Consider the following 12,500-nt stretch of genomic DNA (forward strand, 5'->3'; position numbering starts at 1 on the left):
TGACGGGTGTGTTGTTGTCATGGTGACAGGTATGAGAGCGGCCGTGGCTCCTCCCACCAGCAGCAGGTGACCTGTTACCCGTTCAAAGACGTCAACAACTGGTGGATCCTCAAAGACCCCGGCAGGTAACCATGGTAACTCCTCCTCCTGCTGACGGTGATGGTGATGATAGTAATGATGATGATGATGATGGTGGTGGTGGTGGTGGTGATGGTGGTGATGATGATGATGATGGTGGTGATGTTTATCTTCCAGACAGGATCTGGTTGTGAGCAGCCCGCCCCGCCCTGTTCGCCATGGCGACATCGTCCAACTGCTTCATGGCATGACATCACGCTTCCTCAACACGTACTGTGACCTTTCACCTCCTTTACCCTCACCTCCTTTACCCTCAATTCCTTCACCTCCTTTACCCTCACCTCCTTTACCTTCAACTCCTTTACCTTCACCTCCTTTACCTTCAACTCCTTTACCTTCACCTCCTTTATCTTCAACTCCTTTACCTTCAACTCCTTTACCTTCAACTCCTTTACCTTCACCTCCTTTATCTTCAACTCCTTTACCTTCAACTCCTTTACCTTCAACTCCTTTACCTTCACCTCCTTTACCTTCACCTCCTTTATCTTCAACTCCTTTACCTTCAACTCCTTTACCTTCAACTCCTTTACCTTCAACTCCTTTACCCTCAACTCCTTCACCTCCTTTACCTTCAACTCCTTTACCTTCAACTCCTTTACCTCCTTTACCTTCACCTCCTTTACCTTCAACTCCTTTACCTTCACCTCCTTTACCCTCACCTCCTTTACCTCCTTTACCTTCACCTCCTTTACCTTCACCTCCTTTACCCTCAACTCCTTTACCTTCACCTCCTTTACCTTCACCTCCTTTACCTTCACCTCCTTCACCTTCACCTCCTTTACCCTCACCTCCTTTACCTTCACCTCCTTTACCCTCACCTCCTTTAACCTTCACCTCCTTTACCCTCACCTCCTTTACCTCCTTTACCCTCACCTCCTTTAACCTTCACCTCCTTTACCTTCACCTCCTTCACCTCCTTTACCTTCACCTCCTTTACCTCCTTTACCTTCACCCTCACCTCCTTTAGTGTTGTTGTAGCTGCTGACCTCTCTGTGACCTCTGTGATGTCATAGGCATGATGTGGCAGCTCCTATGAGCCCCCACGCCCAGGAGGTTTCTGGGTACGTAGACTTCAACGTGTCGATGCCCGTCCAGAACCTGTGGAAAGTGGTGAGACACACACACACACACACACACACATACACACACACACACACACACACACTTCTAACAGACCTGTAATGTAGGAGGTGGTGAACAGGGCGGAGCCTCGTGAGGCGTGGAGGACCATCGTGTCTGAGGTTCGTCTGGTTCATGTCAACACGTCTGCTGTCCTGAAGGTGTGTCTCCTCTCCTACCTCCTACTTCCTAGCCCCTACTTCCTATCTCCTACCCCCTACCTCGACCTGTTAGATGGGATCGAGGCTGACTGTGATGTCAAAGTTCTGTGTGTGTGTGTGTGTGTGTGTGTGTGTGTGTGTGTGTGTGTGTAGCTGAGCGGAGCGGCCTTGCCAGACTGGGGCTTCCAACAGAGGGAAGTGGTGGCAGACAGGACGTCTAACAAGGCGGTCTGGACCGTGGAAGAGCACCGCTACGGGAGGAGTAGGTCACAACACAACCACAACACCACCACAACACAACCCAACCACAACACAACTACAATACAACCACAACCAAAACACAACCACAACCACACCACAACCACCACAACACCACCACAACACAACCATAACACAACCACAACACATCCACAACCACCACAACACAACCACAACACCACCACAACCACAACACAACCACCACAACCTAATAAAGGGAGTATTACCCAGTATTAGTATAGTGTTGTAATAAAGGGAGTATTACCCAGTATTAGTATAGTGTTGTAATAAAGTGCTTGGTGAGTGGATGTTTAGAGATGGCCCAGAGGTCAACAGTCAGTGTGTTGTTGTTGTTGTTGTTGTTGATGATGTTGTTGTTGTTATTGTTGTAGTTGTTGTTGTTGATGTTGTTGTCGTTGTTGATGTTGTTGTTGTTGTCGTTGTTGATGTTGTTGTTGTCGTCAGGTGAGGAGCAGAAGGAGAGGGAGGCAGAGCTTCACTCTCCCACCCACCTCTCCGTCAACAGGAAGCTCTCCTTCATGGCCAAGTTCCTGGAGCTGCAGGTAGGCACCAGTCACCATGGTAACTTTCACCCTTACCATGGAAACCCCTGACACACGCTTCCTGTTGTTGTGTTGCCATGGCAGTGGAAGATGCTGACAGTGAAGCAGGAGGAGTCAGAACACAAGTACAGCTCCTCCCCTCTAGAGTGGGTCACCATGGATACCAACATCGCCTACTGGCTCCACCCCTCCAGCAATGTAGGTCTGATTCAGCGTTCAGGTCGTCATGGAGATGTGGTTGGCTGTTGCCTGTGTTCTGACTGGCTGTTGCCCCGGGTTACAGGCCCAGATCCACCTGATTGGTAACCTGGTGACGTGGAACCTGGCCAACGCAGCGCTGATGACCTACTGCTTCCTGTTCCTGTTGTACCTGCTGAGGAGGAGGCGTGGCCTGGCCGACCTCCCCGAAGGTACCTGACCCTAACCTGACCTCCGACCTTGACACTAACCTGACCCTTGACCCTAACCTGACCCCCGACCCCTGAACTTGACCCTAACCTGACTTTAACCCTGACCCTAACCTGACCTTAACCCTAACCCGACCCTAACCTGACCCTAACCTGACCCTAACCCTAACCTGACCCTAACCTGACCCTGATGGTAACTAAGAGAGGAGGATTTCCCATTTGTTGTGATTTTTTCCTTCTATGTTGTATATTCTCACTAGTGCTGTGTGTGTGTGTGTGTGTGTGTGTGTGTGTGTGTGTGTGTGTGTGTGTGTGTGTGTGTGTGTGTGTGTGTGTGTGTGTGTGTGTGTGTGTGTGTATATATGTATGTATTTGTGTCTTGTGTGTGTGTATTTGTGTCTTGTGTGTATTTGTGTCGTGTGTATTTGTGTTGTGTGTGTGTATTTGTGTCTTGTGTATGTGTGTGGGTATTTGTGTGTGTGTGTGTGTGTGTGTGTGTGTGTGTGTGTGTAGCGGCGTGGGGCCGGTGGGGCCAGGCGGGGGTGGTGTGTGTGGGGGGCTGGGCCGTCAACTACCTGCCGTTCTTCCTGATGGAGAAGACCTTGTTCCTGTACCACTACCTGCCAGCGCTGACCTTCCTCATCCTCCTCATCCCCGTGGTGCTGGAGCACACACACACACACCTGCTACGGTGAGCACACACACACACACACACACACACACATACCCTACCCTCCCTCTGACTGACTGACTGACTGTGTGTGTGTGTGTGTGTGTGTAGGTGTGGTCCCCAGCGGCGGGCCCTGGCTGTGGTGGTCCTGGCAGGTCTGGGGTCAGTGTTCGTGTCCTTCCGCTGCCTCTGCCCTCTGACCTACGGCTGTCCTGAGCTGACCTCCGCCCAGCTGGCCGCGCTGCGCTGGAGGGACAGCTGGGACGTCCTGGTTCGCCCACGCTGAGACTATAGACACGCCCAGGAGGAGGAGCCAGGAACCAGACACGCCCCTGGTTGCTAGGGGGGTGGAGCTACACATTTGAACAGGGCAGGAAGCCCCACCCCCAGGGAACTGTACCAACCAATCATGAAACCTTTACTTGTGTTTTATTCAGCTCTCATTTGAAGCGTTTACAGGCCTTGTGGGTAATGTAGTCTTCTGTAGGCAGCCATCTTACTCCCCCTGTCTGTGACCTCTGACCTCTGAAAGAAGACTCTCACTTGATTCATGTTCACTTGAGAAAGAAGGCGTTCATGTGTCTGAATGTCTTGAGGGGGTGGTTACCTTGGTTACCTCGGTATGAAATAATAAACACAACCATGTCTCAGAGCTGCTGCTGTTTCAGCCTCCCAGCAGACGTCCTCTCGCCTCGTCACTTCTGAACCTCTGAAGACTTCAGCAGCTCTGGAGACAGAAACCTGCGTCATCAGATGTCCTGACCAGAGACTCTCACTGTCCAACTCTGGTCTTTTAAAATAAAAGTAATGAAGGAAAAAAGCAGTGATGCGTTCATTTATTCATTTATTCCGGGGTTGATTAAGGTCCAGTCTGTCTGTGTTCAGGGTTGGAGAGATGAGAGGGTCGGAGGTCACATCAGGCAGCTGACTGCAGCTTGACGCTGTTTCCATGGTTGGGTTTCAGTTTGGGATCGCTTTTAAAACATCTGTTCATTGTGGTGTTACATGGATAGACGTGTGTGTGTGTTATTCAGCGTTCAGCTGGGTCAGTGTTGTCAGGGAGGTTCTCCAGTGGTCCGTCCAGCCCTGCAGCTCCTTCCTCCAAACGTCTCCCTCCTCTACGGCCCGGGACATCTCCGCCCTGTAGCACCTCTCATACCGCTGACACACACACACACACACACTTAATATACCAGACATAATAACATCATAAATTACAGTGGATCATAATATCACCTGACCTCCACAGAGAGAGAGAGTTTCTCTACCTGGTGGTGGGCCTGTGTGTGTGTGTGTGTGTGTGTGTGTGTGTGTGTGTGTGTGTGTGTTGTGTGTACCTGGTACATGGCGTCGCGGGCCTCTACTGCCCTCTGGTGGCCCAGGGTGGTTTTAGCCGTGGTGATGGAGGCGGTCTCCCTGCAGGGGGCGCCCTCCTCTGACCCGAAGTACAAGATCCCCCTCCACGTCCTAACACACACACTCTTAGTGGAGTCATACTAGAGTTAAACATCCTCAGTCATGTTGTTTTATCTTATAGGGAGTGTGTGTGTGTGGGGGGGGGGGGGGGTGTGGGTGTGGTGTGGTGTGTGTGTGTGTGTGTGTGTGTGTGTGTGTGTGTACCTGCTGCCCCTATGGACCTGCTCTCTGCTGGCTCTCTCCTCCTGCAAACTTCCTGCTTGTTTTAGACGAATCAGAGTGGAGACCTTCTCCCTCTTCACCTCCGCTTCTACAGTTCAGATAAAATATCACACACACACACACACACACACACACACACACACACACACACACACACACCACACACACACACACACACACCACACACACCACACACACACACCACACACACACACCACACACACCACACACGCACACACAGACACACACCACACACACACCACACACACACACACACACACACACACCACACACACAGACAATGACACACACACAGGCAGACTTACGGCCGGTCTGGACATCATCGATGGTCAGAAGGTTGTCCATCTGGAACAGCAGGCTTTCAGTCAGCCCTGCCAGATCTGATACATACTGCTCCCCATGGCTCCTCACACACTCCTGACACACACACACACACACACACACATCAAGTTCTGCAGATTAACGTCACATAGACTGGGACTCGATGATCGTGATCCGGCAAAAACTGCTTGTTTTCCCTGTTAGCATGGTAGCTAACACCCACTGAGACCACCTCAACCCACTGAAACCACCTCATCCCACTGAAACCACCTCAACCCACTGAAACCACCTCATCCCACTGAAACCACCTCATCCCACTGAGACGACCTCATCCCACTGAAACCACCTCAACCCACTGAAACCACCTCAACCCACTGAAACCACCTCATCCCACTGAAACCACCTCAATCCACTGAGACCACCTCAACCCACTGAAACCACCTCATCCCACTGAAACCACCTCAATCCACTGAAACCACCTCATCCCACTGAAACCACCTCATCCCACTGAAAACCACCGGCATTGCAGTCGATGTACACGTGGTGTTAAAGTACTGCAGACGGCTGTGTTAGTGTGTGTGTGTGTGTGTGTGTGTGTGACATCTTGTACTGCAGACATCTAGCCTGGGTCAGGTACCTGTATGAGGAGCTGTGTGGAGGTGATAGCCTGGGTCAGGGCTGTGTGCTGCTCCTCCTCAGCGGTGTTCAGGGCCGTCAGCTCCTCAGCACAGGCAGGGTGACTCAGACGCACACTCAGACACCTACGGTGCTGCTCCTGAAAACACAGCCGATCCAGTTGACGGACGTTAGGGTGTAGTGTGTAGTATTAGTGTGTAGTGTGTAGTATTAGTGTGTGGTATTAGTGTGTAGTATTAGTGTGTGGTATTAGTGTGTGGTATTAGTGTGTAGTGTGTAGTATTAGTGTGTAGTGTGTAGTATTAGTGTATAGTGTGTAGTATTAGTGTGTGGTATTAGTGTGTAGAGCCCTCCCCCGAGACAGAGACCGCGTCCGAGCGCCCTCCCCCCAGAGAGACCGAGGGGACCACCTCTCCCTCCCCCCAGAGTGAGTGAGTGAGTGAGTGAGTGAGGTGTGTGTGTGCACCTGCAGTATTAGCTCCAGCTGTAGACGTCTGTTTCCGGCATCCTGCTCCAGACTGTCCAAGTGCCGTTGCCCCAGGTTACGGATCAGCACCTCCGGGACTCTGGACAGACGTTCCTCAAAGTCCTGCAGCTGCTGACGGAACTCTGGTCATGTGACACAGGACAGAGAGAAGTGGCCAATCAGGATAGGTAGAGAGAGGTCTTCACCAATCACACACACTCTTCCAATGGTTCCTGACAATAAAGCCACAGTGTGTCTGTTTGAAGAATTGCGCGTGCGTGCGTGTCACCCTGTAGGCTGGTGTTGTGGTAGGTGTGTGTGTGTGTGTGTGTGTGTGTGTGTGTGTGTGTGTGTGTGTGTGTGTGTGAGTCACCCTGTAGGCTGGTGTTGTGGTAGAGGTGTGTGTGTGTGTGTGTGTGTCACCCACCCACCCTGTAGGCTGGTGTTGTGGTTGAGGTGTGTGTGTGTGTGTGTGTGTGTGTGTGTGTGTGTGTCACCCTGCAGGCTGGTGTTGTGGTAGAGGTGTGTGTGTGTGTCACCCTGTAGGCTGGTGTTGTGGTTGAGGTGTGTGTGTGTGTGTGTGTCACCCTGTAGGCTGGTGTTGTGGTTGAGGTGTGTGTGTGTGTGTGTGTGTGTGTGTGTGTGTGTGTGTGTCACCCTGCAGGCTGGTGTTGTGGTAGAGGTGTGTGTGTGTGTGTCACCCTGTAGGCTGGTGTTGTGGTAGAGGCGTGTGTGTGTGTGTCACCCTGTAGGCTGGTGTTGTGGTAGAGGTGTGTGTGTGTCACCCGGTAGGCTGGTGTTGTGGTAGAGGTGTGTGTGTGTGTGTCACCCTGTAGGCTGGTGTTGTGGTAGAGGTGTGTGTGTGTGTGTGTGTGTGTGTGTGTGTGTGTGTGTGTGTGTGTGTCACCCTGCAGGCTGGTGTTGTGGTAGAGGTGTGTGTGTGTGTGTCACCCTGTAGGCTGGTGTTGTGGTAGAGGTGTGTGTGTGTGTGTGTGTGTGTGTGTGTGTGTGTGTCACCCTGTAGGCTGGTGTTGTGGTAGAGGTGTGTGTGTGTGTGTGTGTGTGTGTGTGTGTGTGTCACCCTGTAGGCTGGTGTTGTGGTAGAGGTGTGTGTGTGTGTGTGTGTGTGTCACCCTGTAGGCTGGTGTTGTGGTAGAGGTGTGTGTGTGTGTCACCCTGTAGGCTGGTGTTGTGGTCGAGGTGTGTGTGTGTCACCCGGTAGGCTGGTGTTGTGGTAGAGGTGTGTGTGTGTGTGTGTGTGTGTGTGAGTGTGAGTGTGTCACCCTGTAGGCTGGTGTTGTGATAGAGGTGTGTGTGTGTGTCACCCTGTAGGCTGGTGTTGTGGTAGAGGTGTGTGTGTGAGTGTGTCACCCTGTAGGCTGGTGTTGTGGTAGAGGTGTGTGTGTGTGTGTGTGTGTCACCCTGTAGGCTGGTGTTGTGGTAGAGGTGTGTGTGTGTGTGTCACCCTGTAGGCTGGTGTTGTGGTAGAGGTGTGTGTGTGTGTGTGTGTGTGTGTGTGTGTGTGTGTGTGTGTGTGTGTGTGTGTGTCACCCTGTAGGCTGGTGTTGTGGTAGAGGTGTGTGTGTGTGTGTGTGTCACCCTGTAGGCTGGTGTTGTGGTAGAGGTGTGTGTGTGTGTGTGTGTGTGTCACCCTGTAGGCTGGTGTTGTGGTAGAGGTGTGTGTGTGTGTGTGTGTCACCCTGTAGGCTGGTGTTGTGGTAGAGGTGTGTGTGTGTGTGTGTGTGTGTGTGTGTGTGTGTGTGTGTGTGTGTGTCACCCTGTAGGCTGGTGTTGTGGTAGAGGTGTGTGTGTGTGTGTGTGTGTGTGTGTGTCTCCCTGTAGGCTGGTGTTGTGGTAGAGGTGTGTGTGTGTCACCCTGTAGGCTGGTGTTGTGGTAGAGGTGTGTGTGTGTCACCCTGTAGGCTGGTGTTGTGGTAGAGGTGTGTGTGTGTCTGGTAGAGCAGTAGTCTCTTGTTCATCTCCTCGCCACATTGTTCAAACGTCTCCTGGAGGTACTGAGGCCGCGTGATTGGTCGACGCTCCTTCTTCTTATAGAACTCCTGACCCACCAACCAACCAGAACACAGCAGTCAGAATGAGCCTGATCACATGTCTGACTTCACAACATGACATCATCATCATTATAGAGCTGTTACCTCTGCAACAAGCAGAAGAATGTCATTGGCCTTCCACAGAATGTTGGAGATCAAACCTCTGAAGGACGTCCTGAAAGAAGAGGGAGATGAAAGAAGTGGTCAGGGTCAGGGTTAGGTTCAGGGTCAGGGTTAGGTTCAGGGTTAGGTTCAGGTTCAGGGTTAGGTTCAGGGTCAGGGTTAGGTTCAGGGTCAGGGTCAAGGTTAGGGTCAGGGTTAGGTTCAGGGTCAGGGTCAAGGTTAGGGTCAGGGTCAGTACTCACACAGCCTGCTCCTCTGGTCTGGGTCCGAACACCTGGAACCTCTTGTCAAAGCGGGTCGGCTTAGAGAACCTCTTCACACTGGACAACACACACATAGAAATATACAACATCAGTGCTGCCCTAATATGTGTGTGTGTGTGTGTGTGTGTGTGTGTGTGTGTGTGTGTGTGTGTGTGTGTGTGTGTGTGTGTGTGTGTGTGTGTGTGAGAGACTGACCTCTGTGCACTGACAGACTCAGTCGACCTCCGGCGTAGAGAGTCCAGTCCTGTCTGGCTGTGAGTCTTCCCTGACCGCTGGCCCACAGGGGACGACAACCTGACTACACACACACACACACACACAATCAACTTTATTCATACAGCACCTTTTTAAAAACAGTGTTACAAATGTGCAGCTAAAAGCAGAACTAGAAGCAGAAACAATGAAACATTAAAAACCATCAGAGCCGTTAAAGACTCTTCTACAAACATGAGCTTCACAAGACAACAGTGACCTCGTCTAATGTCCTCAGGCAGGTCCTTCCAGAGTCTAGGGCTCCTAAAGGGCCTAACCCTAACCCTGCCTGAGGATCTTAGGCTGTGCCGAGGCTCGTAGGGGGATTAAAAGGTCAGAAATATAGTCTGGTCCCAGACCCTGACCCAGATCCTGACCAGACCCTGAACCAGACCCAGACCAGAACCACACCAGACCAGACCAGACCCAGACTCAGACCAGAACCAGACCAGAACCAGACCAGACCAGACCAGAACCAGACCAGACCAGAACCAGACCAGAACCACACCTGACCAGACCAGACCCAGACCAGACCAGAACCAGACCAGACCAGGCTTAAAAGTCATCAGTAAAATCTTTAAATCAATTGTAAAACTAACAGGTAACCAGTGTAGGGACTATTTCTAGAATCTCATATGAGAAGAAAGGCTGGATTTAGGAAATGTTTCTCAACTGATAAAAAGACTGTCCTGTGTTGTTCCCTAACCCTAACCCCAACCCTGACCCCGACCCTAACCCCAACCCTGACCCTAACCCCAACCCTGACCCCGACCCTGACCCCGACCCTAACCCCAACCCTGACCCCGACCCTAACCCTAACCCAAACCCCAACTCTAACCCTAACCCTGAACCAACACAACTGTTTGTCTGAAGGTAGGAGGAGAACAGTGTCTGTGATCTCAGGCTTATTAGGTTTATTAAAATGGTATGATCGATTAAAGGATTCACTAAGATCAAGGAGAATTAAGGGTTAGTTTTAGGATTAGGGTTAATTTTAGGGTTAGGGTCTGGGCTAGAATTAGGGTCAGCATTAGTGAGGGTTTGGGTTAGGGTCAGAGTTATGGTTAGTTAGGGTTAGGGTTAGGGTTAGTAAGGGTTAGTAAGGGTTAGTGAGGGTTAGGGTGAGGGTTAGGGTTAGTGAGGGTTAGTGAGGGTTAGTGAGGGTTAGGGTTAGTGAGGGTTAGTGAGGGTTAGGGTTAGGGTTAGGGTTAGGGTTAGTGAGGGTTAGTGAGGGTTAGTGAGGGTTAGGGTTAGGGTTAGTGAGGGTTAGGGTTAGTGAGGGTTAGTGAGGGTTAGGGTTAGTGAGGGTTAGTGTTAGGGTTAGTGAGGGTTAGGGTTCATGAGGGTTAGGGTTAGTGAGGGTTAGTGAGGGTTAGGGTTAGTGTTAGGGTTAGTGAGGGTTAGGGTTAGTGAGGGTTAGTGAGGGTTAGGGTTAGTAAGGGTTAGTGAGGGTTAGGGTTAGTGTTAGGGTTAGTGAGGGTTAGGGTTAGTGAGGGTTAGGGTTAGTGTTAGTGAGGGTTGGGGTTAGGGTTAGTGAGGGTTAAGGTTAGGGTTAGTGAGGGTTAGGGTTCATGAGGGTTAGGGTTAGTGAGGGTTAAGGTTAGGGTTAGTGAGGGTTAGGGTTAGGGTTAGTGAGGGTTAGGGTTAGGGTTAGTGAGGGTTAGGGTTAGGGTTAGTGAGGTACCTGTGACAGCTGCAGAGCCCCTCTCTGCTGCCTCTGATTGGTTCTCCTGAGAGGCTTGAGGTCTGCTCAGCCTGACACACAACCAGTCACATCATTACCTTCCATCACAATCACTCTTCTTATTATTCACAATATTATTGTTATTAATATTATTAATATGATTATTACCTCAGTAAGCCCCTGACCACGCCCACAGCCGAGTCCTCTATGAAGGCCACGCCCATGCGGCTGGGCTGCAGCAGGCCGTCGGAGGCGGGACTTCCTGTCTTGTCCTGCTTCCTGGACTTGGGCCGCGCAGCAACGGCGAAGGAACCCTGGAGAGGACAGACAGGCACCGGGGAGGGGTCCTACACACACACACACACACACACACACACACACACACACACACACACACACACACACACACACACACACACACACACACACACACCTCTGGTCAGAACAACGCCTAAACCCTAACCCAAAACACACACTGCTGGTTCACCCCAAACCCGCCCCATACCCTAAGTTCTAGTTGTAGTTAGGGTTGTAACTAACTAGCGGTAACTGTAGTTAGGGTGGTAACTGACCAGGAAAGCGTCAAGGTAACAGCAGCGTGACCTGAGCTCCTCCAACACCGACCAGCTGAAGATGTCCTCTGGAGTCACCAGCTACACACACACACACACACACACACACACACACACACACCACACACCACACACACCACACACACCACACACACACCACACACACACACACCACACACACACACACACACACACACACACACACACACACACACCACATTAACACCTGTTCTCCATATCAACATCATGGCGGCACAAAATGTTTTCAGAATGTAATAAAGTAGTTTTAATGTAGAGAAATATAGTTGAATAAAACATCATTATTAATATCATTAATAACTGTATAATACTAACAGGGTTAGACAGAGTTAGACAGGGTCAGGGTTAAGCAGGGTCAGGCAGGGTCAGGGTTAGGCAGTGTCAGGGTTAGGCAGGGTTAGGCAGGGTCAGGGTTAGGCAGGGTTAGGGTAAGGCAGGGTCAGGGTTAGGCAGGGTTAGGGTTAGTACCTTGTGGCAGCTGCTGGCCAGGTGGATCTTGGTCTCCAGCTCTGAGAGGAGGCTGTCGATCTTCTTCTTGTGCATGTTGCTCTTTGTTGCCTGTCAGGGTCAGAGGTCAGACAGACTGTGTTAGTCAGAGTCAGAGGTCAGACAGACTGTGTTATTCAGGGTCAGAGGTCAGACAGACTGTGTTAGTCAGGGTCATAGTTAGTTCAACTGTCTGACCTCATCAGAACTCAAACACAGTGTAGCTTCATATAAAGATGGTTAAAAGGTTCCTAACCCGGGGGTATTGAGTGGTTCGTACCTCTGTTTTAATCTGAACTTGGGTGTTTGTGAGGATTCCTTGGATTTTCTCCAGAAACTTCAAATCCACAGTCAGGAAGTGGAACTTCTCCTCAAATCTGTTGATGACATCTTTCGCCTGGAGGGGGGAGGGGAGGGGGGAGGGGGTAGAGGGGGGGGGGGGGGGGGTAGAGGGAGGGGGGGGGTGGGAGGGAGGTTTTTATTTTATTTCTTAAATTACTTTATTACTACCTTGTATTGCCATGCTGTAACGCTTAAAGCTTTCAAATCTGCATTTAAAGGAAAAAAACAGTATTTTCGTTCTTGTTGCTTTACTTGGACTGGGAACCAAGAGTCATTGAAGTCCCTCGGCT

General features: G+C 51.0%; 2 protein-coding genes across 2 annotated transcripts in view; one reads left to right on the top strand and one right to left on the bottom strand.

The window, feature by feature from the left end:
* pomt1 (protein-O-mannosyltransferase 1) overlaps positions 1-4,100 on the top strand; it is an 8,387-nt gene extending 4,287 nt beyond the window's left edge. The window contains exons 11-20 of the mRNA XM_083673892.1: positions 30-125; positions 256-348; positions 1,152-1,248; positions 1,326-1,418; positions 1,572-1,680; positions 2,142-2,239; positions 2,324-2,437; positions 2,523-2,649; positions 3,160-3,337; positions 3,428-4,100. Of these exons, the coding sequence (XP_083530018.1) occupies positions 30-125; positions 256-348; positions 1,152-1,248; positions 1,326-1,418; positions 1,572-1,680; positions 2,142-2,239; positions 2,324-2,437; positions 2,523-2,649; positions 3,160-3,337; positions 3,428-3,602 (1,180 nt within the window). The 3' untranslated portion in view covers positions 3,603-4,100. The remainder of the gene's footprint in view (positions 1-29; positions 126-255; positions 349-1,151; positions 1,249-1,325; positions 1,419-1,571; positions 1,681-2,141; positions 2,240-2,323; positions 2,438-2,522; positions 2,650-3,159; positions 3,338-3,427) is intronic.
* A 237-nt stretch (positions 4,101-4,337) lies between these two features.
* The window catches only part of ccdc180 (coiled-coil domain containing 180), a gene marked incomplete at its 5' end in the record, with an annotated part of 24,229 nt that continues 16,066 nt past the window's right edge, over positions 4,338-12,500 (bottom strand). The window contains 15 exons of the mRNA XM_083674045.1: positions 4,338-4,477; positions 4,654-4,783; positions 4,937-5,042; positions 5,281-5,392; positions 5,934-6,071; positions 6,399-6,541; positions 8,314-8,458; positions 8,555-8,624; positions 8,815-8,892; positions 9,031-9,133; positions 10,772-10,842; positions 10,940-11,118; positions 11,344-11,424; positions 11,851-11,940; positions 12,149-12,265. Of these exons, the coding sequence (XP_083530171.1) occupies positions 4,343-4,477; positions 4,654-4,783; positions 4,937-5,042; positions 5,281-5,392; positions 5,934-6,071; positions 6,399-6,541; positions 8,314-8,458; positions 8,555-8,624; positions 8,815-8,892; positions 9,031-9,133; positions 10,772-10,842; positions 10,940-11,118; positions 11,344-11,424; positions 11,851-11,940; positions 12,149-12,265 (1,698 nt within the window). The 3' untranslated portion in view covers positions 4,338-4,342. The remainder of the gene's footprint in view (positions 4,478-4,653; positions 4,784-4,936; positions 5,043-5,280; positions 5,393-5,933; positions 6,072-6,398; positions 6,542-8,313; positions 8,459-8,554; positions 8,625-8,814; positions 8,893-9,030; positions 9,134-10,771; positions 10,843-10,939; positions 11,119-11,343; positions 11,425-11,850; positions 11,941-12,148; positions 12,266-12,500) is intronic.

Source organism: Argentina silus (genome assembly GCF_951799395.1).
Source record: "Argentina silus genome assembly, chromosome: 7".
Lineage (NCBI taxonomy): Eukaryota > Metazoa > Chordata > Actinopteri > Argentiniformes > Argentinidae > Argentina > Argentina silus.